Source organism: Protopterus annectens, chromosome 13.part0 (genome assembly GCF_019279795.1).
Source record: "Protopterus annectens isolate FY-2018-M chromosome 13.part0, PAN1.0, whole genome shotgun sequence".
Taxonomy (NCBI): domain Eukaryota; kingdom Metazoa; phylum Chordata; order Ceratodontiformes; family Protopteridae; genus Protopterus; species Protopterus annectens.
Window position 1 is genome coordinate 703,600,010 of NC_056747.1, and position 27,419 is coordinate 703,627,428.

The 27,419-nt window shown below is 38.1% G+C and overlaps 1 protein-coding gene across 1 annotated transcript in view; it reads left to right on the forward strand.

Moving 5' to 3' along the window:
• Positions 1–27,419, forward strand: part of SLC13A2 (solute carrier family 13 member 2) — a 688,970-nt gene that overhangs the window by 440,596 nt on the left and 220,955 nt on the right. The window contains exon 9 of the mRNA XM_044054394.1: positions 4,385–4,546. Within this exon, the coding sequence (XP_043910329.1) occupies positions 4,385–4,546 (162 nt within the window). The remainder of the gene's footprint in view (positions 1–4,384; positions 4,547–27,419) is intronic.

Consider the following 27,419-nt stretch of genomic DNA (forward strand, 5'->3'; position numbering starts at 1 on the left):
TTAGTTTCCTTAGAATCTTTGGAAGACATGACTAACAGCAATAATAACAGGAAAAATAGCTAACAACTATAGAGAAAATCAGAGAAAAATGTAAGAATACAAAATCCGCTATTACTACTAATTTTTAAACAACTCTTTTTTTTTTATAACAAGTACAACAGCAATCAGCCAAAACACACAGAAAAGACCTTCTAACTAAAAAGGGAAGAGGTAGCTCCCTAACTTAAATGAGCTAGCCCTGAGTATTTAAAGAGGAAAAACAAGGGGAAAACCAAAGGGAAACACCCTCTAATTTAAACAGGCTAAGGCAGCTCTCTAACTTAAATGAACTAGCCTATACTTACAGAAAAGAAAAAACCTCTAACTAAAATGGGCTTTCTAAATTTAATGCCGGGATAGGGAAAGAAAGGCCTAATGGAAATAACAATGGCCAACAGCAAAAACAACAGCAGAAAATTGCGGGACACAAACAATTTACTTAATAACAATTAGCTGGGATAAAATGGGTTGAAAAGAGTCTAACAATTTTTGAATATAAAACAGAAAAAACTACTTAGCCAGAGCCAGTATGAAGAGCACCTGATCTTGTTTAGCGGCAAACAAGATCTGGGGAGCTCTCATAGTGCATCTTGGGATAGGGCTTTAGACATGAGCTAGTGGAAGACCTCAAGCTTTGTATAAGGCAGAGTCCGAACCTAGGATCAGTTTCGAACCCAACCTGCTAAGAATGAAGGTGAGATAGGACAACATCACATTAAACATTTTAAGCACTACTTGCAGGTAGTGTTGAAACAAATAGCGAAAACATTTACCATATACTTTAGAAGTTATATTATTTTACATACGTCAAAAACATATTAACATGTAACAGCTAGAGATACAAGTGGAATGATAATGCACATAGGTTCAATATGTGTATACTGACATTAAGATGGTAGGATGTCAATAGACCAGGAACAGAAAATAGAGAAGGATGAAGGATATAAGCAGAAATAATCAAGAAAAAAATAAGTAGAAAAGGTGTTATAGTGAGAGTTGAGATAACAGTATATAATTAAGATGATTGGGTGGGTGTGCAGGGGGTATTAGTAGGAGAGGATTAAGGATATAAGTTAGTTAGAGGAGCAGTAGTGGGGATGAAAGTGAAAGAGACAGTGATAAGAAAGGTGAAAGGGTCAGGGTGACTGATAGAGAGATCAGCAATGGAACAGAAACAGAAAAGAAAGGTGGGTTAAGAAACAGAAAGAAACTTTGTCCCAGTTTAGTTTAGAGGGTTATTTTCAAAATATCCTAGCAAGCAGAGTAAGCTAGTTTTTTTTTTTTTTTTTTTCAGGGGACAGGGGAACATCTCATAACTCTGTGCATGGACAGAGTTCCATGCTCTACAATGGTAACATTAGTTGTTCTTCTTTCGGCTTTTCCCAGTTAGGGGTCGCCACAGCGGAATGCTGGTCCGCTACTGATTGACCGTTTATTTTTACGGTGCCGAGGTGCCAGCCCGACTCCCAACCTTCAACGAAGGCACACCCATTCATGCATGTCTTCAAATGCCGCTCAACCACAGGGAGGACATGCAGTCTCCACAAAGAAGGTGCTCCAGCCGAGAATCGAATGGGAAAACCTCTTGCTGTGAGGTAACAACGCTACCGCTGCACCACCGCAGCTTCCACATAAGAAAACATTAGTAGTAAAGTTAAATTTTATAAATGGAAAAAAGGTGAAGGATTGCAGCCTAGCAACCAGTACCACACGCTTCCCATGAATGAAGAAATACAGGATATACAAAAGAAAGCTTGAACCAATATTTGCTGAGAATTACGCATGTTTGAGCATTATACGTGTGAACATGTCCAGTTTCAAAATTCTTTACATGAAACAATTCAGTAGCTGCTTGCAGTGATGTACATTTCAGAACCTATACTTCAGAACAAAGCATACCTCTTAACCTCTTAGAGCAAGAAATCCGTACAAAGTCATAAATAAAAGTGGGACAAAGGCCGAAAAATAGGACAGTTTTTAAATATTGCTCTTACAAACTTAGAATGTTGATAGAATAACAGGTTTTGCATTAGCATGAATTTTCTGACGGATATAAAGTCTGAAGTTAAATGTCTGCCATTATTTTCTAACTTCAATCTTTAATGATTTGTTACTGATTTGCTAGGAAAAACACAATTTTATGAAAAACGGAACAAAAATATGAGGCTAAATTCTGTACATTCTGTGAAAATCTGTACAATTGAGAGGTATGGAAAGTGTAAGCACTTTGAGAGGTTTCTGAACTTATTTCAGAGCATGCATTTCAGAACATAGAACAAGAACTGCAAGTGGTTACTGAAACTTAAAAATAATAGCCACTGTTATTTTACTTATACTTTTTAAATAATGAATAACAGAGCTGTAATGTTAAAAATACAAAACTTATCTAACTTAAAAATAGTGCTCCTGCTTTTTGTTGTGTAGACACCCATAATGTCTTACACAGCTTCCCAGTATGTTCAAAATATAATCCCAAACCTACTGAAGTGACAGGAACTTTCTTTGGTTGATGTATTACACTAGCATCATAACATACTAAGTGGATGCATGCACATTATTCCATTAAGCTATCTGGAGATAAAAGTATCAGAAGAAGGAGAAAAAATAAAAAAATAAAGTTGTACTATACAACAACTTTGTATTATGTAAATGTTATAATGCAGCAATAAATCTGTCAGACTTTGCCTATATGACCAAACCACACCAGCTAGGGGTAAACCTGCAATATGCACATCCAAATGTGATTTATTGCTTAACTGTTCAAAAGAACTTTCAGGGGCAGCAACTCAAACTGTAGCGATATGTACTGTCCAACAGCACATCTAATGGGAAAGTGCACATTGTCCAAAATTATTTCCGTTTAGGGCCAAAAGTCACTCATCAGCAGCTTCAGTGAGAGGTATATATTATCTGAAATTACCTCCAGTACTGGAACTCACACAGACTTCATCTCAAGACTTTCCATTGATGTAGATGGATAACTTGAGTTTGATTAGCAGCTCAGATGCCTACTGGAGCTAGTATGGCAAAGGAGAGGAATGATGAGGCAGATCATTCTTGCCTTTTCTATGAGAGAAGGACAGGAATATTTACCGAGTTACACATCCATGGTAAAATCACTGATGGAGAACAGGGTCATGTGAGGGGGGGGGGGATGGGGGCAGGACTTTTGCTGCACAACATGCAAATGTGTAGGCAATATGCCATAAGCCTATTACACATCTCGTGTATGTGTAGTATGCATAACAAAAGGCATTGATCAATGCCTGGGTGATGGCTTCAGTGTTCATCTTTTGCCCAACAGGGATGAATGGGTGGGACCAGCTATCTCTCACTGGGAAATCAAAAAGCCAGAAAAATTGCAGAAAGCTGATGGCTGACATGCACAAAAAAATCCCAAGACTTCTTTGAGGTAAGAGATATAACTTTAATATAGAGGTATTAACATCATCCAAGAGCATATCCAGACATCTTTGTCACAAGATACACTGAATAGATACAGATCTTCAGGGAAATAAATATTTCCACAAACAGTATGACAGAAACAGCAAACTACCCAAAACAATAAAGGGAACATTTTTGCAAAGAGGGCAAGCCCTTCTGTTTTCCATGTGGAGGATTTTGCCCTACATCCTCCTACTTAAATATACTAATTCTGCACTTGAAAACCATGGAGAAAAGGCAAACATCACAGTGAAGAAAAGCTATTACCAAACCCTGTCTTTAGCAGTTTGATGTATGTAATATATCTACTCCATCTATAGGGCAGTAAAACAAAGATATGTAGCAACTTTCCCGCAGCCTCACCTGAAAACCATCAAATATAACTAAAAACCTCACTTTAAACAAATTACAATTGCTCATTATATAAAAAATCATGCAAGTGCACTCATATTCACTGACAGTGAAGTATGATGTTAATGCACTATTGACAGTGACATCAGAAAGACTGTGACCATTTACCTGATGTGCTCTCTCTCAAAATAATTTCCATGGAAAGGAAACATTCAACTCATTGCATCTAGTACTCTTGTGGAAAGAATACCTCTCTTAATATATCTTTCTTGTCATAGAAAAATCTCTGCCAATAGTACATTAATAAGAGGATGCCCAGTTTTAGAGTGTGTATCTGCGAATTAGAGTTACTTTGGTTTCATCAGCATCAAGTGTCTACCTGTCCTTTATATCTGCGTTATTTCAGTCCTTTCCCCAAGATTTCTTTGTAAGGTTTAATTTAAGAATCTTATTTTTAAAGTCTATCTAATACAGGATTGAAAAAAAGAGAATGTGTTTTCTTGGGCAATGTGAAACTTGCATATTACATAGTTTATCATTTGTGTTTCAGAAATCTGGATTGTCTGGCTGGTTAGGACAACAACTAACACCTCTGCAAGCAATCCCACCTGCTGCCATTGTACTCGTGTTATGCTTTATGGTGGCTGTTTTCACAGAATGTACGAGCAATGCTGCAACAACAACTCTTTTTCTACCAATTCTGGCTTCTATGGTAAGACTGCCAGCTACCAGATTTGAATAGGTTTACCTTATAGGGAACAATTTTATATCTGCAGTCATTTATTATGGAGAAAGTGGACATAGTTACAAATGCCATTTTTGCATGACATAGCAAACTAAGAAACATAAGTTATTCTTTAATTGCATTAGCAAAATAAAATAATGAAAATTCCAACCAATGTTTTAGAATATGGTAATATCATATTACAAGAAATAGACTACAACAGTTTGTGATTCCACATAAATATTTATTGGCTATTAAGAAACCAGAGTTAATATTATGTTTTCACCATAACAACAGATAATGTAATTGGTTTGCTTTATTTATTTATTCATTCATATATTTTCTTTTGCTTTTCATATCATGGGAGCTCTGCAACGTCTTTAGATGGAAGCTATTTCTATATTACAGAAAGCACAGTACTGTAGAGACTTGTTTTCATGAACGTATCCACCATAACTATAAAGATAGACTTGTTTTATTTGGATTGACAGTAAATCACTCTATGAACCTTTTCTAAGTGGCCTTCTTGAATGGTGTAATAATGTAACAACTTTTCTTCACCACTTAACAGCCCTGGCAGGATGTAGAGAACTTGCATTGTCAGGATAATGCAAGGCAAGTGAACAGGTTCCAGACAGCAAAAACTGGGCACCTTAAGATCCCTTGGCACTTTTTGCATAACAACCAACCCAGCTCAATGCTACCACCTATCAACAAGTGGTTCAGTTAGCTTTAATTCAGTTCAATACCCATGTTGTAGCCGCAAGTGTTTTTGTGCAGATAAATGCATGGGGGGGGGGGGGGGGGGTTAATGTGTAACAGTTCTTGAAAACAAACAATGAAGTAGAAGAAAAGGTGACAGTCGGAGGGAGATATACAAAAAATAAAGCAGAAAGGAAGTCAGTTATATACTGGTGTAGAGAATGCCTGATGCTGCTGTATTGTATTATTTCCTTCCTTCTGATTTTAATCATTATAACATGTAGATATAGTGCCAAGCATCTGAAACAGAAGTGGAGTCCCCCGCTAGATGCACTGAATGACCATAGTAATCATGTTTGTTATGTTTCATTATGATGCTACTTGAGGATGAAATGACTGACTTACAGTTACAATCAGTTACTACCAAAAGCTGCAGCAATGCCACATCTAGAAGACTGGGTTATAAAAAAACTTGGAATATATTTGTTAGCTAAACTGCAACAAAACCAGTACAACTATTATTTTAATGACTAGGCAGTCAACCTGTTTTAGACAAAGAAAAGAAAAAGCAGAGGCCCTGCACATACATGTTCAATGCTGTATCCAGTGATCCAAGCAATGTGACATCCTGCCACACGGATAATGAGGATAGAATGATGGCAAATGAGTATTTTAATTAGGAGTGACATCTAATATGACCTTAGGTATGAAAGAAGCATTGCCAGCCAAATAATAATAATAGTAATAATAATAATAATAATAATACCTCTGACTTTATGGTGCAAGGTTCCATGCATATAAAAGTTTACGGTTCTGAAACTTTCTTAACTAAAATAACCATAAACAAAATGGATGATTTTTAAGATAAATGCATTGTCAACTGAAAAAGATGACTTAAAAGTTTTATTGTTTTTTTTCTGTTATGAATGTCAGACCTTATGAAGAAATTCAAACGTTCTTACTGCTTTAAGATGGAGAACTCAATTCAAGGGCAGCTTAATGATAAATAAGGAGACAATAATAACTTCTAAGTGGAGACATGTTCATAAAGCAGTACATTGCACTGTAATAAAGGAATAAAAAAATGATAGAGGAAGTGAGAAAATTCATATAGAACTTTAACTGACAAATGTGTCAAGCTCTTTGACTGAATAAAACAAAAAACAAATATTCTCCACTTACTTAAAATGACTTCCTAATGGTTGGTTTTCTAGATTCTTGCAAGATCTAAGCAACATTGGAAGAGAACACTGAAATTATCAGTCAACACTGCCTTCATGGTGTGAGATTAGAGCTGCAATTTAACTAAAGAAATACCTGACCCTACTGCTGAGGGAAACGTTCCTTTCTGTGAGAGAGTTAAATGCTCAAGCCACCTGGAGAATAATTTAAAACAATGGTTGCCTTGACCAAGCCTGTGTTATCAGAAAAAGCTAAGTTTTTTTCTTTTCTTAAGTTTAACAAATCTCTGAATTACTTTGGTGTTGCCCAGCTGTATGCCAGACAGCTTAAATACACTATTGACTGAAATAAGACAGCTAAAGCTAGACAGCAGAATACATTTTTTTCAGTTGGGAATAAATCTACTCACAATCCAGTCATGGTAGATGTTGAGTCCCATGTACCCTACTGTATAATTTAATCAGCTCTGAGGTATATCCACCTTGAGTGCCCCTTTATAGGTGTTTTCTAGTAGTATAATTTACACCACTTTGCTTAGCACCAGACATTCATCCTCACCTTTGAACTATAGGTATTGGGGAAAGGCACTATAGACCGATCCTTTAGAAATCTTGTGCTCCAGTCAGAAAATGAGGATACTAACAAATAAGTCGAATAGACAAATTCTGTAGCTGCACAGCCATCCTGCACAGCTGGTAAGAATGCTTTGAACACTGCTTGCTAATGTACCACATGTTGATGGTGCTGTATGTGACTATCTGCTAAATGTCCTTCTTTATACAACTACTGAACACCATTATGGCAAACTCCACTGAATGATATGTAGCTTCATTTCAGTGAGAAGTCAAAGACCCTGCACTATGCCTATCTCTGAGTGAGTTCCACAGCTTGCGTCTGATGCATCCATTGGCTGAACCTGAGCAAAAGGGTAAAAGATAAAAAAGTTTGATAGTAAGCACCTAGGTTGTTACCATAATCCAGTCATATTCGTTGACTAATGGATGAATCAAGTGAATTACATGTAAGGATTCTAACAACTAGTTCCAAAAATTCTGAAATATTATTGAATTTCCCAAGTACCTTGGTATTCTGAAGTTTCTGAAACAAAAGTTTTGTATTTACCATAATGATAGATCCATGTTGTCTGACTTTTGTCCGGTTCAACACATGGTTTTCGCATCCAACCTGATATGACCTTGCACCGACTCTGAAGCTTCTTTGGTTCCAGGGCTCTGAATCCTCCCCTACCCTTGATTCCCTGTACTCCATCCTAATACTTCAGAATGAGTTTGCCCCCCTGCCTTACACAAATGATTTACAGCACTGCAAACATAACAGTAGCATCTAAGATAAAATAGGGAAAAGAAGGCAACCGTCAGTACAAAACTGTTCACAGACAGGGAGATGAGTACTAACCACTCGGTCACCCCCAAAATCATATGTGTCAATATAGAAAGTGGACAGGAGGGAGGGAGGTTGAACCAGACAAAAATCAGAGAATATGGATCTGTCATTATGGCAAGTACATAACTTTTGCATCCAGTGTTGCCTGTTTTCATCTGATTCAACAAATGGTACAGATTCCCAAGCTCTCTATCTGGGTGTCATCAAGAAAGAACCTTCCTGAGGATGGTGTAACTAAAAGTAGACTGTGATCTAGATTGTACATCCAGTTTTTGAGACAAAAGTATGGACTGTTGACCAAGTCACTACACCACAAATGTTGTCAATGGGAAGTTCACTGGAAAAGGCTGTTGAAATAGATATTGCTTTAGTGGAATGAGCTTTAGGCTTAGATTGTAGAGCCAAATTCTTTTTGCTATAGACAAAGGGAATGCAGTTTGGCAACCATCTTTAAAGGGTAACCTTAGAAACAGCTTTACCTAATTTTGGCTTTAAAAAGACAATAAACAATTGATCAGATTTCCTGAATTATTTTGTTCTATGAAGATAGAATCTCAGTTGACAAAGAACATCTAACATATGTAGAATGTATTTGCCTTGGTTTGAGTACCTGAGAAAAAATGCTAGTAAAATGTCCTTACATTCACTGCTGCAGTATTCCTAAAATATGGGATTCCCTGTCATAGAAGCCTGACATCTGGCCAGTCTAACAAAGCCTACTATTACTTTATGGTACACCAAACATCACTCAAATGCTCCTTGAGTGGCATAGGGCATAAAGGTGACATTCAGGTGTACCATCTTCAGAACATCTTTGCTGGCAGTCCAAATGTTTCTTCTAAACTTCAGTCTGTTTGCCTACATTTGTTTTCTGTCAATCATTCATCAGGGGTATTTCTTAGTATGGAAATCACATCCTCCTTGTATGGGCATTCCTCAGCATCCTTGGGAACAACTTCTCTTTTTCCCAGAGATTCTTGAAGATTTCTTGTCTCATGGTACAATTCAAGAGGTGCCTGTGTCCCAAAGAGGGAAGGGGTTTTATTCACAAATGTTTCTAGTGCTCAAAAAGGAGGGAACTTGGAGATTCATTCTAGGCCTCTCTGATCTAAACACTTTTCTGACGGTGCCTTCCTTTTGGATGCTGTCCTTTCAGAGTCTGTTTCCTCTTGCTCCCTCAGGCTTTTATAGTGTCTCTGGATCTCAAGGATGCTTATCTCCATACTCTTTTCTCTGCTTTGCCCTTTGGCCTTTCTACTGCCCCATGGTGTTCACCAAATGCCTCACTCCTGTGACTGCTTTTTGCAGGCTTCAAGGGATCCAAATATTTCATTACTTGTAGAGCCTGCTGATCCAGGCATCCTTTACAGAGATCCTTTTGCAAAATCTTCATTTTGCCGTTTCCTTTCTTCAGAGCTTGGGGTTCACAATAAATTTCAAAAAGTCTTCTCTGACTCCTTCTCAGAATCATGTCTTTCTGGGTTGCAGGATTCAGTCAGTGCCAGTGCTAGCATCCCTGCCTCCTCCAAAGGCTTTAACTGTCATTTCTTACTTTCAAACTCTTCTTCCCCTGGCCTCCATTACAGACAGGGAGTTTCTGAGAGCTCTGGTTTTCATGGCTTCCACCATTCTGATGCTCCCTCTAGCCAAACTCCACTTGAGGAAGTTGGAGTGGTTTCTGAAGTCAGTGTGGCTTCAACATTCACATCCTCTAGATGCTGCAGTTCCTCTTCTAACTTGTCTCAACTCAAGTAAAAACTTTGCAGGTGGATTCAGCAGTTGTCTCTGAATCCAGGGCTCCCTTTTCATCCTCCTCTTCCCTCTCAGGAACTGTTCACAGATGGTTTGGATGTGGGATGGGGAGCAACATTTGACTCCCTAAAGGTACAGGGGGTGTGGTCACCTTGTCAGCAGAAGGAGCACATCAATGTCAAAGAGATGAGAGCTCTTATGCTGGCTAAGACCTTTCATCCTCTTTTCTCGCCAGGGCTTCTCAAAGTATTCACAGACAATACCACAGTGATGTGATCTATAAGTAAACAGAAAGGAACATGATCTTTCCTTCTTTGCCATTTGGCATGTCTGTTATGGGATCTTGCTGTCAATTATCAAGTGACTCTTCAGGCAGTTTATATCCCTTCAGAGCAGAACACTGAGGCAGACATTCTGAGCAGGTCCTTAACTCAATCCCATGAATGGATGCATCACAGGGATGTGTTTCTGGACATTGTCTACCAGTGAGGTACTCCTCAAGTAGATCTATTTGCCTTCCCCTTGAACAGACAACTCCCTCTGTTTTGTGCCTGAGTCCTTAGGTTCTGTGCCAGAGTCCCAGGTCTTCTGGTGTGGAAGGTGGATGCCCTTTCATTTTCTTGGAAGGGGATGTTTCTTTATGTATTCCCTCCTATTCCTCTCATTCTGAAAGTCCTGTTCAAGATTCAAAAAGATGCTCCCAAAATCTTGTCGATGACTCCTTATTGGCTGCGACAGTACTGGTTCTCTCTACTTCTGCATACAGCCAAGGGCAATCATCACAAGTTACCTCACAGGGTGGATCTACTCACACGAGACAAGGGATCGCTCATCCATCCCCACCTATCCACACTTCAACTAACACTGTGAGTGATAGGGTTTTGATTCCATATAGACACATTTTTTTCTGAAGACTTGCTTCAGGTCCTGCAGGAGGCCAGGAAACCTTCTACTAGGAAATACTACTTATTCAAATAGAAGAGGTTTTCTATTTGGTGTCTCTGTCATAACCCAGACCCACTTTGGTTCACTCTTATTTGTGTGAGTTGTTCAATGTTGGTTTGGTCTATTCTTCCATTGAGGCCCATTTATCAGCTATTTCTGCTTGTCTGCCTTTAACTGCTCCTTTAGCTTCTAGATTAGAAACTAAACAATTTCTTAAAGGTGTTTTTAATATTAGACCTCCCAGGAGTTCCTCCTCCATGAGATCTTAATTTTGTTTTGGAGAAGTTGACTCAGGCTCCTCTTGCGCCTGCTGTTTCAGCTTCCTTGCAGCACTGATCTTGGAAGACTGTTCTTTTGTTAGTTCTTACTTCTGCCAGATGGATGTCTGAGTTGCAAGCCATTATAACCTGTCCTCCTTTTTTGATATTTCACTAGGACAAGGTGTCATTGCATACTAATCCTTCTTCTATGTCTAAGGTGGTTAATGAGTTGTCACTTAGTCTATTAATTTGCTTACTCTTTTCCCCCCTCTGCAGTCTGACAGTGAGAGGGTGCTGCATACCTTGGACATGCATAGACAACTCAGATTTTATTTGGATAATACTAAGGCTATTAGAAAATATGATCAGTTGTTTGTTTCTTTTCATCCTAGGTCTTTCAGATTAGCTGTATCCAAGCAAACAATTTATTCTTGGAATTCAAAGAATATTTCTTTTTGATACACTTTTCATGGCAAGAGCCTTCCTTCTTCTGTAAAGGCTCATTCTACTACAGCTGTGGTTTCTTCTGTTGCTTTTTTTCAAGGGCTTAGACACTAATTCTGTTCTTGAAGCAGCTACCTGGAGTTCTGTGCATACGTTTCCCAGACACTAGAAGCTGGAGGGTATCTCCAGAGCTAGAGCTGGATATCTATGGCCATTCTTCACGGCTTCTTAGAGGGTTGCACTGCTCTTTCCTCCTCCCAAATTTTTTCTTGAGCTTTGGCACTCTCATTTATCTTAAAATTACTGCAGTGGTGAATGTAAGGACATAGTATGGTTGTGTAAAATTTTACCATAACAGTAGATGTCCTTGCCTTCACTGTTGCAGTATTCACTCCCTCCCTCCATCCCCCTAGTCGTTTTCCTTCCTGAAAGCATAGGTTACCCCCGGGGTGCCCACTGGGGCAATCAGTTCAGAGGTTGGTATGCCTGAATGTCACCTTTATGCCTTACGCTATGCGAGAGACATTTGAGTGGTGCTCGGTGTACCTTAAAGCAACAGTAGTCTTTGGTAGACTGGCCAGACATCGGGCTTCCATGGCAATGAATGCCATATCTTAAGAATACTGCAATGGTGAAGGCAAGGACATCTACTGTTATGGTAATATTTTACACAACCATACTTTTATTGACTGATTTAAGTTTGTTTCAGATTCTACTTTAGGAAGAAAGGACTTATTGGTTGTAGGAGAGATTCTGTCGTTGTGGAACACCAGACAGGGAGGTTTTATGAAGGTGCCTGTAATTCTGAAATCTATCTGGATGATGTGACTGCCACCAGAAAAAAATGTTTTTCAGGTCAGGAACTTTAGATCTGCTGGGGCTGCAGGTTCAAAAGGGGGCTGATTTAGATCCTGAATCATAACAGTGATATCCTTAGGGGGAACCGGGTCTCTGATGGAAGGCCGTAAAAGAAACATTCCTCTCAAAAAGACTTGAAAAATCTTTATCGAAGCTATAGAAGTGTCATTATGGCCAATATGGAAGTTCAATACAGCTGCCATTTGAACTTTGATGGTGGAATAACTGGAGCCTTTGTTAGAAAGTTCAGATAAAAATTCTAAGATAGATGGGATGGGCACAGAGAAAGGGTCTAATCCTGTGGAAATGGCCCACATAGAGAACATCTTCCATTTACTATGGTATACCTTTTTTGTGGCTAGCTTCTGAGAAGCTGATATAATCTTGGCAACTGTAGTGGGAAGCCTGGATTATCTGGCTATAGTCAAAACTGGAGAAACCACGTGTTCAGTTTTATGGACTTCTGGTCTGGAGAAGGCAATCCAGATGGGTGAGTTAGAAGATCTGGATACTGATCCAACAACCATGGTGGAAGTACTAGTAGAGGCCACAGAGAGGGAAACAATGTTTGTCAGGGTCAGAAGGGGACAAAGAGGATCACCCTGGCCTTGCACTGTCTGGCTTTCTGGATGAACTTGTTCATTAGAGATAAGGGTGGAAAAGCATACAAGAGTCCCGGAGCCAACTGTGGACCACAACATTCCTTGGTGATTGACCCTGTGGAGGGATCAGGGCAAAGTAACTGCTGTATTTGTGATTGAGATATGAAGCATAGAGGTTGCAGGAAGGTTGGCCCCAGCAACGGAAAATCAAAGTTGTCACTTTTGGCTTGAGAACCACTTGTGAGGCTTTACAATAATCCTGATCAATCTGTCTGCTAAAACACTGGATGAACATGGGATGTGCATTGCTACCAGGAGCAGTGTGAAGACATTGCCCATTGCCAAATGCTCGTGGCCTGTCAAGAGAGCAGATAGGAACAGGGTCCTCATTTTTGTTGATATACCACACTACTTTCATATTGTCCTTAATCACACCCTTTGGGAGGAGATCTTAGAATGCCTGCAATGGTAGGAAGACTGTCCTCATCTCCAAGATATTGATGTGAAGATTGGCCTCTATGGGTGACCATACACCTTGTGCCATTCTTCCTTCAAAAGCCCCCCACTCACCCTAGAAGGGAGGCATCCATGGTTACTACCACTACAGTGAATCCATGTGAAATAGGCATCCCTCAGTCACTGAAGAGGACTTAATCTACTAGGCAATGTGATGTTTGCAGATCTATGTGAGACGAATCTTTGCATGTAACAGGTGAATATTGTGAGACCATTGTACTGCTAGGGTAGATGGGAATATTTTCATGTGGTACCTGGCTAGGGGAACCATCAGTATCATGGATGCCATGAGGACTAAAAGACATAAGATTAATCACACCGAGGGCAAGGGACAATGAAGTACCTGTATGGCCATTAGATGTAAAGATAAACCCTGGTATGGGGAAAGCTGGTGATCAGTAGTTTGGCATTGAGATGGCATCCTATGAATTCTGTTTGCTGGGTTGGTGTCAAATGATGTTTGAGAAAATTTACTGTTATTCCTAAATTCTGTAACAACAGAAGCACAAGATCCAGCTGGTGCAGCAGTAGATACTCAGAGGTAGCAGTTAGCAGAGAGTTGTCAAGGTACCGGAAATTTGGATCCCTAGCAGTCACAAGTACACTATCACCATTGTCATTATCTTGGTGAACACCCTGGGGGCTGTAGTGAGACCAAACGGCATTGGTAGTGATAGGCTCTCAGCAAGAAATTGAGGAATCTCTTGGAATACCTCTCTATATTCATATGATAGTAAGTGTCCTGGAGATCTCTTGATCTCTTCCAATCATCCTTCCTCAGCAGAGGCAATAAGGACTGAATCGTGACCATCTAGAATTTTGTCTGTTTCACAAACTGATTTAGGTGATTGAGATCCAAAATGGGTCTGTGGTCCCCTATTTTCTTTAGCACTAAAAAAAATAGTAGACTTCAGATTCTAATTGGTCTTGGGGGACCAGTTGGATGATTCTTTTTTTGTAGTAGTTTTGAAATGTCTATTGCTGCTGGTTCCCATTGAAAGGGTGGAACACTGGGGATGTTCCCCTTTTTTGTGAGGAGGAAGTGAAAAGGGAATTAAATAGCCTTTGCAAATTATTTTTAGCATCCACAAATCTGTAGTAGGCTTGTGAGTACAAAGATAAATGCCCCCACCTGCCCCTAGAGTGCAGCAGTTGGGCATCTGTTCAGGGGCACTGATAGGGCTTCTCTGAAAAAGGACCATGAAAGCCCTGGTCGTGTGGTCTACCTCTGTCCCTAGGGCAACATCTGTTTCAGTTACCTCCACCACTGCCAAAAAGGGGTCCTATCTCCATGGGAGTCATGGTAAGAACTCTGTGATTTTAAAAACCATCTTATCTATCCTCTGATTCCTACAGTTCCGAATGGAGAGATGAAAAGTCAGGAAGCAAAAGAGAGTAGTAGTGCTGAAATTGAATTCATCTTCAAGTGTTGGTGAGTACCTTCATGAGGTGGACCCTGTTTTTCACAAAATCTCACTTAGGCGAAACTGACATATAGACTGTATTTATATAGCACATATCATGGACAGAAGTGGTCAAAAATTAAAAAAGATAGCTGGGTGCACAAGGCCCAGGATAAAAAGGCACCCAATCCTGGTAGGTGCACTGGTGCCAGGACTTAAAAAAAATGATAGTGTAGCATCCTCAAAATACAGAAACATTCCTACAGTGGGGCCAGGCCAGTCCCAGGGGGAGGATGGCCCCCCTGTTGTAGAAGGAAGTAGCACTCCACAAAAATCACAAAAACTGAATAGGCCAAAGAAGAGCCATAAGGGCGATAGAGTGGACTATTGAGGATAAGAAAGAAATTATGTATTGTTACTATTATGCAAAAAGCCCAGAATTTCCGGACACAAGATATACAAAAAGATTAAGAGAGAAATTAGAGGAAAGAAAAATACTTCAGCAAGAAAAACTGTCAGAAGCTTCAAATAAAAATCTGTCGTCATTAATACAACAGATTTGAAAAAAAAAACAGTATGTAGACCAAGGAACTTTGATCTGTTTGGAAAAATAAACATTTGAGGAAGTGCAAAAATATAAACAACAAAACCTAGATATTTTTGAAAAGTATAAAAAAGAAATATGGAGATGGGAAAGAAAGAGAGAGTTGATCTGGTGCAATATTTATGCAAAAGTGAAAGCCAAATTAATAAACATAAAGAAGGCAGCCCCAAAGATATTTGAAGAGAAATACAGGCAAAAGCATCTAGGCATGGAAATTTTCACAATAAAAAATAATATCACAAAGAGGGAATGTAGAAAAAAAGATTAGTAAAGTAGAAGTTAAAAAAATAGAAGTTGAAGTTATGGAGTGCCTGGAAAGTGAAGGATTTGATGTAGAAAGTCTAACACAGGTTACATCACAGCATGATGGAACAAGTCCCCAAAGTAAGGAGAAACAGGAAGATTAGGAGACATCTGAATAAGAAATATGGACATTGGAAAGAAAAAGAGATTTAATATAGTGTAATATCTATGCAAAGGAGAAACCAAAACGAATCAATATAAAAATAGCAGCACCAAAGATATTTGAAGAGAAATACAGGCAAATGAATCCAGACATAGAAAACTTTAATATACAAAAAAAAAGGAAGACAAAGAGGAAAAGTAGGAAAGGAGATTAGTAATGGAGAAGTTAAAGAAATAGAAACTGAGGTTATGGAGTACGTCCAAAGTGAAGGATTCAGTATAGAAAATCCAATTCAGAAAACACCACAACAGGATAGAGCAACGGACCTTCAAATTAAGGGGAAACCATTGGAATGGGAAACAATTGGTCAGGTGCCATATGAAGATATTTTGCAGCCTTCCACAGGAAATCAGTATAAACATTCACTTGAAGTTGGACAGCAAGGGAAAAAACAGGAATCTGTGGAATCTCTGACGCAGCTGATGTTGAGGAGTGATAGGTTAATGAGTTCCCATATGACACAGCAACAGATGGCACAGGATGAAATTGAAGAGAATGTGCCACAGGAAGATGCAATAGAACTTTCAACAGAATGCCTGCAGGGAATGGAAAACAAAAAATTTGTCCTCAGTTTAGAAGAAAACGAGCTAAGAGAAGAGTTGCTTGACTTAGTAGAGATACATAGACATATTAAGATCAATGAAAGAAATACTCTGCAGATGGTCAATAAAACCCAGAAAGTCCGAAGTTTGATAAAACAAATGAACACAGTAGTTAGGACTGTCCATAGAGATCCATGTGATATAACAGAAGTAAACAGGATATATTACTGTGCAGCTAAATTAATAACTGATAAAGTTCTACCATAAGAACACAGGGTAGTGAGGGAGAAAAAGGGGAGAACTCTAACACCATCATGGAAGTATCGAATAGAGAAAACTATAAAGCAACCAAGACAAGAAGTATCACTGTTAGAAGAGTATAGAAGAAGAAACAGATCAACAAAAATTCTTAACAAGATAGATGTGATAAAAGCAATGTGCAGTATTAGAATTGATCAGGATCTATCATGCATTATCACAAATAACAAACTAAAAGTTTCAGCACAGGCGGAAAAAATTAGAAGATTCACAGTTAAATATAAAGGAAAAGTAAAAAATAAGCAATTTATTGATGACCCCAAAAAAAGTTTTATAGAGAATTGGAAATAAGGTAAAAGGAATTGAAGGCCCACCAAAAAAAAGAAGAATAGATACACTTTGGAGAAGTATCTATGAAGATCCTGTGGAACATAACAAAGATGCTAAATGGACAGAAGTAAAAGAAAGAATAAGAAGTTTAAAGGTACAGAATAAGAAATGGGATGAAGTAACAGCCAGAGAAATTGAAACAAAGTTAAGAAAAGCCTCTAATTGGAAAACCCCAGGCTCAGATGCAATACATAACCTCTGGTTGAAAGTATTAACATCAATGCATGAAGATTTAGCCATGAGTAAGAACTATTGGTATGTGCACCCTGAACAGACACCAAACTGCCTAACAACATGAAAAGCAATGCTCCTACCTAAGAGTGAACCTGCAAGCTACCCTAAAAATTATAGACCAATAACTTGCCTTCCGATGACAGATAAACTATACACTGGAATTTATGAAGACAGAGTTTATAGTCATTTAGAAGAAAACACAATTATGGTAATAGAACACAAGGGCAATAAAAGAAAGTCATATGGAACAAAGGATCACTTGTTATTAAATAACGTCATAGTGGAGTACTGTAAAAAGGGTAAAGAATTTAAGTATGGCATGGATTGACTATAAACAAGCATTTGATAGTATCCCACATTCATAGATAAAAGAGTGCTTAAAATGTATAAGATACACCCTACACTGCACGACTACATTACAGTGACCATGAAACAATGGCAGACCACTTTGCAATTAAGCCATGATAAAGGACAAATTATTATCACAAGGATAAATATTCAAAGGGGATATACCAGGGTGACTCTCTGTCACCGCTAATATTCTGCCTTGCCCTTAACCCATTAAGCTGTCTACTTAACAGCTTAGGCCATGGCTATAATTTGGCTCCTAGAAAACAACAAAGTGTAAAGATTTTTCATCTTCTCTTTGTTGATGATTTAAAACTGTATAGCTCATTAGATGAGGAACTGAAAGCACAATTGCAAGTTGTCAAAACTTTTTCAGATGATATACAAATGTCATTTGGTCTTGATAAATATGCAAAAGCAACCTTTAAAGCAGGAAAACTGCAGCACCAAGAAAACACCAGTTTGGGACAAGAATGTGATATAAAAGAACTTGAGCAGGAGAGAGTGTATAAATATTGGGAAATGATGAAGGATCAACAAAAAAAACATGAACAAATGTGAATAAAACTTAGTAAGGAATACTTTAGAAGAATTAAATGAATTCTGAAAACAGCGTTGACATCTAAGAACAAAATCCAAGCTATAAACCAATTTGTTCTTCCTGTCCTAACTTACAGTTTTTGAGTGACTGATCAATGACTGGCCCCAAAACGTGTTAGATAGATTAGATAGGAAAACAAGAAAGATGCTTCATGCTCACCAAATGATTTATAAAAATCACTGCATACCAAGATTATATATTCCCCGTTCTGAAGGAGGGATGGGCTTCCTTGAAATTGATTACATGTATAGATCGTGGGACTTCTCTCATATCTGCTGATCTCGCACGACCCAAATGCAGTGAAAGTTTTGAAACATGAGCAGAATAAACCTAAGATGACTTCACTGTTTAAGCTACCAGAAGCATGTTGGTGTCAAGCAGGAATGGAAATCAAAGCACAAGTAGATAAAAATCAGGCAGCAACTGAATGTGCCAAAAAACAAAAGAAAGAATATAAAGTGAAGGACCAGATGAGAAGGCAAGAAATGTGGAAAATGCATAAATATAGTTGCAAGTATAGAAAACTTCTGGAAGGACCTTATGTTGAACAGGAACAAACACAAGAATGGTTAAGGAGAGGCAAATTCAAACCAAGAGATGAAAGGTTAATATTGACGGCACAGGACAGTGAACTACATACACATTAGTTTACAAAGTCCATTGAACATATGGGAGAAACAGACAAATGTAAGCTTTGTAAAACAGAACTGGAACAGAAATGGAAACAGTTGCACACCTCATTGCTGGTTGCAGCATGCTAATGGCAGAAGGACTGTATACTGAAATGCATAATAATGTGGCAAGACTGTTGCACTGGGGATTGTGCAAACATTATGGTACTGAAGTAGTTGAAAAACACTGGAAAAATGAGACACAAAGCATCATAGAAACTGATGAAGTCTATATCACATGGGATCGTCCATTACCAACAGTTCAAAAGATAGATGCTAGAAAACCAGATACAGTGGTCCAAGAAAAGAAGACAAAAGTAGCATTGATCATTGAAATCACCACACCCAGTGACTACAGTGTCTTGCGTACAGAGCGACACAAAGTTATAATATATCAGGATCTGCATGTAGAAATGAAAGCACTGTGGAAGAAAGATACCTAGATAGTTCCAATAGTAGTAGGAGCAATGGGTTTTATAAAAAAGAACCTACAATCATATTTAGATATGTTACCAATGCAAGTAACTCTGTACGAATTGCAGGAGTCATTACTGGGCACATTGCGGTTGCTGCGAAGAGCACTTCTGGCTGACATCATAGATTGAAACAATACTAATTTCATGAAATTTAATCATAATTTGATTTAGGAATGGGGTCCATTCCCATCATGGTATTAGAAACCCAAAAGATTTGGAGAAATTAAAAAAAGATCTTTGAGGAGTGGAAAAATGGATTCTTACCACAGACAGAGTCTTGCCATCCTGTAGACTACTGGTAAGTGTCTCTTTAACTTTGGGTCTAAAAAGTGTGGACCCATCATAGGAGCCATTTACAAAGGGCATCTTAAATCCTTCAGCAAAGTCACAAAGAAGCATCAAGGCATGACAGTGCATGGTGTTGCCAGTGGCTGCCAACCTGAATATGCCATCAGCTGCATTAGAGATCAGTTGCATGGCTACATTGGAAGTTGACTGTGGGGTATATAGGTGGGAGTCCACCATCTTCTGAACATCCACAGGCAAGATACATAAAAGGGATTTGGAGAGTTCCTTAGTCAACTCCCCTGGAATCTAGTAATATGAGCCAAATAATTCAGTGATTTGAGAGCAAGAGTCACTGAGGCATAAGTCCATTTCCTGAACCTGCCCATTGCTGTACACTACCTGTTGTGGGGATGAATGCAGGAACTCTTCTCAGATAATTATTTTTTTGTGGCTGCTGCTACCACTGTAGTATGTAGTGGGGGATCTTTGCTTCATTTCTTTCTGTCTTTCAGAGCTGCTAAAATTTGATCTGATTTTTTTGGGTGTGGGCTTTATCATATCAGGATCCTTCCATACCCATTAAGCCATAAGATTGGTGAGGGGGTCAATGGGTGGTATCACCCAGGGTGATATTGGGCCAGAACCAAAAGCTTCCAAGAACACTGACTGATTGGGGGAGGAATTTTGTTGCATAGACCCCCCGCTTCATCCATTCAAGGACTTCACCACGTGACATCTTCAGAGGGGAAGTGGGGAGACCCTTCAGCTTCATCCAAATCAGTGTCTTATGTGAAGGACTCTGGTGATGATTCTGTGTGTTTCCACTTGCATGTCTGTTTCTTGTGGACTGTTTCTGGTGGGGGATCAGCAGGTTCAGAATCAGATTGGGAGATAGCATAGTATGGAATCTCAGAAGCTTGTGGTTCCAAATCTCTGTCTGACAGGACAAAGGGAAGTATAAGTGACTGAATCCTGCTGGGGTTTGGGGGTGCCAAATGGGCTGTAGGGGCCTTCTTCTTGGGCATACCTAGGACACTGTGGAAAGCCTTAGAGGCCAATGCTGCAACCTGTTCCAAAGACCAACCCTTTCCAAGTATAACAGGGATCTCTAGGTGCCAATTAGCCTCCCAAAGCTGACCTTGGATCTCAACTGTTGAGGGCTGAGAATTCCAGAGGTAGGGGTGGCTCAGATAACATCAGTGTCACTCCATCCCCTCGAACCCTGGTACTGACACTTTAGCTCTGAGTCTCTCCCTGATCTGAACTCTTTAGTGTTGAGAGAGATAAGGAAGTTGTTGGGGTTGAAGTAACCAAGATTTTTGACCCCGAGCTAGGCATCTCGGTGCAGGACAGGACTAGCATGACCAATTCCAGTGTAGGGTGGGCAGATACTGGAGAATCAAGAGGAAGGTAGGCTGGACCAATACTCTGTATGTTCCCTGTGGACAGTACCAAGAGAACCCAAGCTGGATCTGTGTCTTAGAAACTTCCTCATCATCATGTTGATATCAGACTCAGTGAGGCATCAGGATGACTGGGAGGAGGAGGCAACTGAAGGTCTGAAGTTGGTCTGAAGTACCTCCTTTACTGAAGAATTGGTGAATGGAGCCACAAGCTCACTGATTCCAGTGTGAACTGGGGCTGAGGAGAAGAAGGGCAAAACCGAGTAGCTGTTGGTTCTGAAAACATTTTGGATCTAGTCCGACCAGTATTATGTGCAGAACATTTCCTGGATAATTCCAACCCAGATTTCTCACTTCTCTCAGGCTTTTCTTTTTCCTTTTCTTTATCTTTATCCTCATCCTTAAGTTTCTCCTTAGACTTAGACTTGTCCACTCTCTTGTTTGGAGAAACAATGGTGGAAGAACCTGCTGAAGTTGAAGCCCCTGACTGTGAAGGGAGTGAGCCTTTCACGATAAGCTTTTCACCTCTGGTTTGGGGAGCTCCAGTGCTAAGTGAAGCACAGGACTGGCAATCTCAGTCTAAATTAGCTGCAACCAAACAATAAACACAAATTAAATAAGGGTCTTGAGGAGGTAACTTGTGCCTGCATTCAGTGTGCTTCTTAAACCCCTGCAAATCAAATATGTTGAAGCCACAACACCTAAATTCATGAAAAAACTAAATACTATGTACCACTAAATAAGTATATGTATAATAACCAAATTGTCAAAATACCAAACTGCAAAATATCAAGACCATAATGATGAATACTCAAATGCCTAAAACTTTATGATACCAACTCCCAAAATATCGAAAACCAGAAAACAAGAGCAATTTACAACTTACAACAATGAAAAACTCAAATTCCCATAATTTTAAAAGATTGTGTTGCTGTATACTGAAATGTAATTAAAAATATAAACGGCAGGTTGTATAATGGTGTAGCTTCCCTTTAAGGGTTTGTAGTACATACATATTACAATATGGCGGAGTTCATGTACCATGCTTGTCTTGTCTGTAGAGAAGTTCATGTAAGATTAAACTGTAAAACAGAAAATAAGTTGTTATAATTGGACGGTATGCATTGCTGCAGACAGCAGGTTTAAAGTTAAAGAATGCTGGTGTCTTGTTTAGCAATCACTAGACTTGTTCTCCTTTCTTCAACATAGTGCGATCTTGGAGTTGTTACATTAAATTTACAGGGGGGTTGGGGGGTTTATTCCTGCAAAAGTGAAGGAATAAAAACTTTGTAAGCTGCTGTTGCTTTCTGTTTTTTGATATTTTGGGAGTTGGTGTTGTAAATTTTCAGGCATTTGAGTATTCGGATTTATGGTCTCTCTCTCTCTGTCTAGATATGTGTATGTATATATATATATATATATATATATATATATATATATATATATATATATATATATATGTATATAAAACAAGATTAACAATTTGAGGCTTATCTAATGGATCTAAATTCATTAAATACTAACTACTTAGTTAAATCCAGTAACAGCACTAGTTTGTTTGTGTCTTTCGGCTTTTCCCGGTTAGGGGTCACCACAGCGGAACTCCGGTCCGCTAATGATTGGCAGTAGATCTTTACATGCCAAGTTGCCAGCCCTGATGCACAACCTTCAACGAAGGTATGCCCATTCACACATGTCTCCATACAGATGCCGCTCTAGCTGAGAGTCGAACAGGACAATGTCTTACTGTGAGGCGACAACGCTACCGCAGCACCACCACCGCAGCTCAGTAACAGCACTAGTACTAAATACTAATAAATCTAACAGTACAAATATCTATCACTATCTTAATGGAAAAAAAAAACTAATCTTTATCAAAAAGAGAGACATGTGAACAACAAGCACTTAACAAGAAAATAGAGAGTCTGAAACTCTCAGTAGGGAAGGAGGAAAGCTAGAATCCTGAAAGAATACATGCTGCAATAACAGCCCTTGAGAACACATCCAAAGTCTTCGGTGGCAAATGAGATCTAGGTGTAACAATGAAGTACAGGGAATTATGAGTAGGCAAGGAGTCGGAACTGTGGAAATGAAGAAGCTTCAAAGTTGATGCTAAAGTCAGATCCAGCTGGATCCAACAACCAATGTTTTGAATTGGATGAAAATAGACAACACTGGATCAATCATTTTCCTGGCCAAAATGTAATCCAGATTGCTGAGAAAGACTTGTGCTGTCAGAGCTGACTGGGCTGAAAGAAAATGAAACAATCGTTTAATGTACTGTATCATATCTATATGACTTTTCTTTTTTAATTGAAATACGTTTAGTAGGAGAATTACAATTGTCAAATTCTTTCAGAGATGCTCATTTATATAAGCCTGCACTGAACAATCATCCAGAATAAGGGTACATGTAAACATTTTGTTACCAAATGCTTGAGGGCTGCAATTGCTAGGGCCAAGCACATAAAAAACATTTAGGAACTTTAAATTGAAAAAGTCCCTATCCTTTTAGAACCCCAGAAATCTGTGACTTCTTAAAACAGAGCATGTCAATATGCATCCTTCAAGTCCAATGTTACCAACATGATCCTGATATTAGGAAAGACAATAAGACTTTGTTTAACTAGTGCCAAAGCCTTGTACCTTAGATATAGGTAAAAAAACCTTTGTGACTAACCCCAAACTACTTTGGAAAGAGATAAAACAGCTACCAGGTAATATTACTGATTCTATTATATTTACTAATAATCATTATCTCAACTCTAACTTTTCCAAGAACTACAAAAACTATATACTCTCAACATAAAAGATATTACCAATTTTTCCCCAAATCCTCATCAAAATAGTGCAGATCCTCCCCATTCCTTTCCTTTAGCTGCCTGTCCTGCCATCTTTCACTTTACATCCATAATTGTAAAACAAATTAAATCATTACCTTTTGTGCTAAACTCCACAGCTGCATAATTTAGCAAACTAATCCTACATTCTTAAAAGTAACAGCAGAAAGAATAGCAAAACCTCTAACACACACTTAAATCTCTCACTCATGACTGTTATAGGCCTTCTTGCATTCAAACATGCTACCATTATTTCTTTACCCAAAGTTCATTCATCCTTAAAACCTAAGAACTGCAAACCAATCTCAAGCATATACCCTACCACTAAGGTCTTTGCAAAACTAATATAAGAACACATGTTTAAATATATAAACAATTATGGTCTTCTCTGTGATCAAAAATGTGGTTTCAGAAACTATTTCAGTACTCTGACTGCTTTTCTATCAGCCATAGATAATATTTATATTAATACAAATGAAAGTCTCTTACTGCTGGCACATTTGTAGACATAACACACACCTTTGAGGCAGTGAACCATAGCACCCTACTTGGCAAGTTGCATAATTTTACTTTAGTGAAAGCATCATTCTTTGGTTCAAAAACTATTTACAAGATAGAATGTTTCATATCTAAACCGATAACCGCCTCTCTGAAAACTGGAGTAGCTATGTTTTACATCCCCTCTTATTTTCCATATTACACTTGAATGACCAAGTCTCAAGTTAGTGATGTACACAGATGATGTTCTTCTGCTATAAGCCAGCAAAGACCTTATTTCCATAGAGCAAATAACACAATCCCATTTTACAGACCTGTGCAACTCTCTCTATGCAAATAAACTTCAAATTAATAGTACCAAGTCAATTGTCATGCATTTCTCTGTGACAAGAAAATTGTCATCCATATCTAAAGCATAATTAAAAGACTCCATACCAAATGTTACACAGCAGAAATACAGTGGAGTAACACTGGACCCCATCACTAAACTTTAGTACAACCAAAGCCCTGACACAATTAAAACTGTGTTATAGAGTCTTGTATCCTCTAGCTCCAGTGGCAGAGACAGCAGAATGCTTGTTCTATTGACCAGTCGCAAGTTAGAGAGTCTTCACGGAAGAAGGAATGTACTGTCATCACCGAGGTTACTAAATATCATAGGCAGGAGACTGTGAAGAACATTGAATGCCACAAAAATACAGATTTTGATGAACTTCCTTTGTATTCTGTCTCTGTGAAGGGAACATTAGAAGCTATTAACAGCACGGCTAGACCAAAAACCCTTTTTCTTCCAAAAAAGGAAGAAAAAAAAATCACAGAAAACCAAGACTTTAAAAACCAGAGGGCGAATGAAGTCCGATTCATCCACAGACAATTGAAAAGGTACAATACTGAGATTTGTAATTTATCTAGTTTTTTACTGAATTAAATCCATGAGACAGTGTTACAATTAGGTTTAAATTCTGTTCCCACAAGAAGAGCTAATGTTTCTAGAACTTTATTAGATTTGAAAAAATATACCTGTAAGTTGAACTTGAGTTATGTTTTGAAAGATGTAAAGTTGAGAAACTCTGTTTGTGAAACCTTCTGTTTTTAATCCTGTATTAAATTATACAGTAAAAGTTTTTGAAAGCATGTGTGAAACCGATGTTAAATGGTTATTAAATACTAAAAGTAAAAGATCTTATTTTAATTTAACTCAGTTGGAAAAACAAGCCTTGAAGGAATTGATAGATAACAAGGGGCAGAGAATAATGAATGCAGATAAGAGGGGATGCTTGGTGTTAATGGATCAAGAGAAGTATGTGAATAATACTGAAAATATGCAACACCACCAAAAACACAATGACCAGCGATAAAGGACAGAACACTTTAATAAAGAAAATAAAAATAACATCTCTAGTGCCTCGGCCAAACACAGCCTTTTCACAGTATAACCCACATAATTCCATGCACTCTTTATATACACTTCACATTTAATCAATTAACAATTAAACAATTAAATAAAAAATCCCACTATAAAAAACACTTCCAATTACATTCCCTGTTAAGTCCTGCAGGGGAAAGAGTATTAAACTTCAAAATAAAAATGGATTATTTCTTGATTAACTTATTCTTGAGATCATTGGGGGATAAATATTCATTTTGAACTTGCTCCAAAACAGTTGCCTGCAACCTGAATGGATCTTTATTATGAAACTGATGAAAATGTACAGCCACTGGACTTACTTCTCTAGCTTTTTTTAATGTCCCTGACATGTTCCTTAAGTCTAGTAGAAAAACTCATATTACTTTCTCCTATATGAAACTTGCCACATGGGCATTTGAGTCCATATATCGCCCTCTCACTCTGACAATTAAACAGTCCCTGTATTTGATACCTTATACCATTAATCCTCTCAAAACTTCTAACTACAAACTGACATCATGTGCATTTCCTACATGAAAAGGTATCCTGTTCCACTACCCCATTAATTCTTTTCATAACTGGCATACAAAATTTCCCATGTACCAAAAGATCTTTTATACTTCTCCCTCTCTTATAGGAGAACCTTAATTTCCTACAATATATAAAATTGAGATTAATGCCTGCTTCTAAAATGTTCCAAAAATATTTAACCAAGCTAATAAGCTTTTCCAAAAATAAAGTATACTTAGTAACAAAATAAATAAAAATCTAACATAACATTATTATTATTGGATATATTTTGACTCCTTTTTACCTGATAAAATTTACCACTCCCTACTTTAACCTTCCTAATCTCTTCCCTAATTAACTCACTATCATACCTTCTATTGTGAAACATTGTAATGGTTCTTTCCATCTCCTATTGACATTCTAATTTGTCACTACATAATCTATTAATTCTCAAAAGTTCCCCATAGGGTATGGATTCTAAAATATGGGGGGATGACAACTCTCACCATATAGAATGTGGTCATAATGATCTCATTTTCTGTATAGTCTCATTTTATTACTACCATCACACATGCCTTCAACTGCTATAGCTAAATAATTTACTTTTTTCCTTTCTGTACGCCATCAAAACAAACACCAAATCTATTTCTATGCAATATCTCAAAAAATTCTGCAACTCTATCATAACCCCCTTTACAGATGAAAATTAAATAATCTATAAATCTAAAATATTTAACAACATGAGCTATAAAAATTCATTATTATAAAAATACAAATCCTCAAAATATCCCATAAATAAACTTGCATACATGGGGGCAAAAGCTGCCCCATGACTGATCCTTGCATTTGTTTATACAGTTCACCACTGAATTCAAACATGTTATTCAAACAAAATTAAATTAACTCCAAAATATATTGTGCACTGGGGGTGTCAGCCAAAAATATAATAAAGCCTCCGATCCAAAAACATGCTTAATACTGGTGTACAGACTAACCACATCTACCACTATAAAATCTGTCACTCCCCCACCCATCATCTTTTATTTTCTCCGTAAAGTCAAATATGTCTTTAATATAAGATGGTAATTGAGTGACTTTAGATAATAAATATTGATGTAAAAAACATGAAATATTATTGTAAAATAACCATAAGCCGATAATATAGGGTGACCTGGTGGATCAAATAAATTTTTGTGGATTTTGGGTACACAAAAAATGTGTTATGGAACAATTCTTGACACTGAATGTGTATTGTA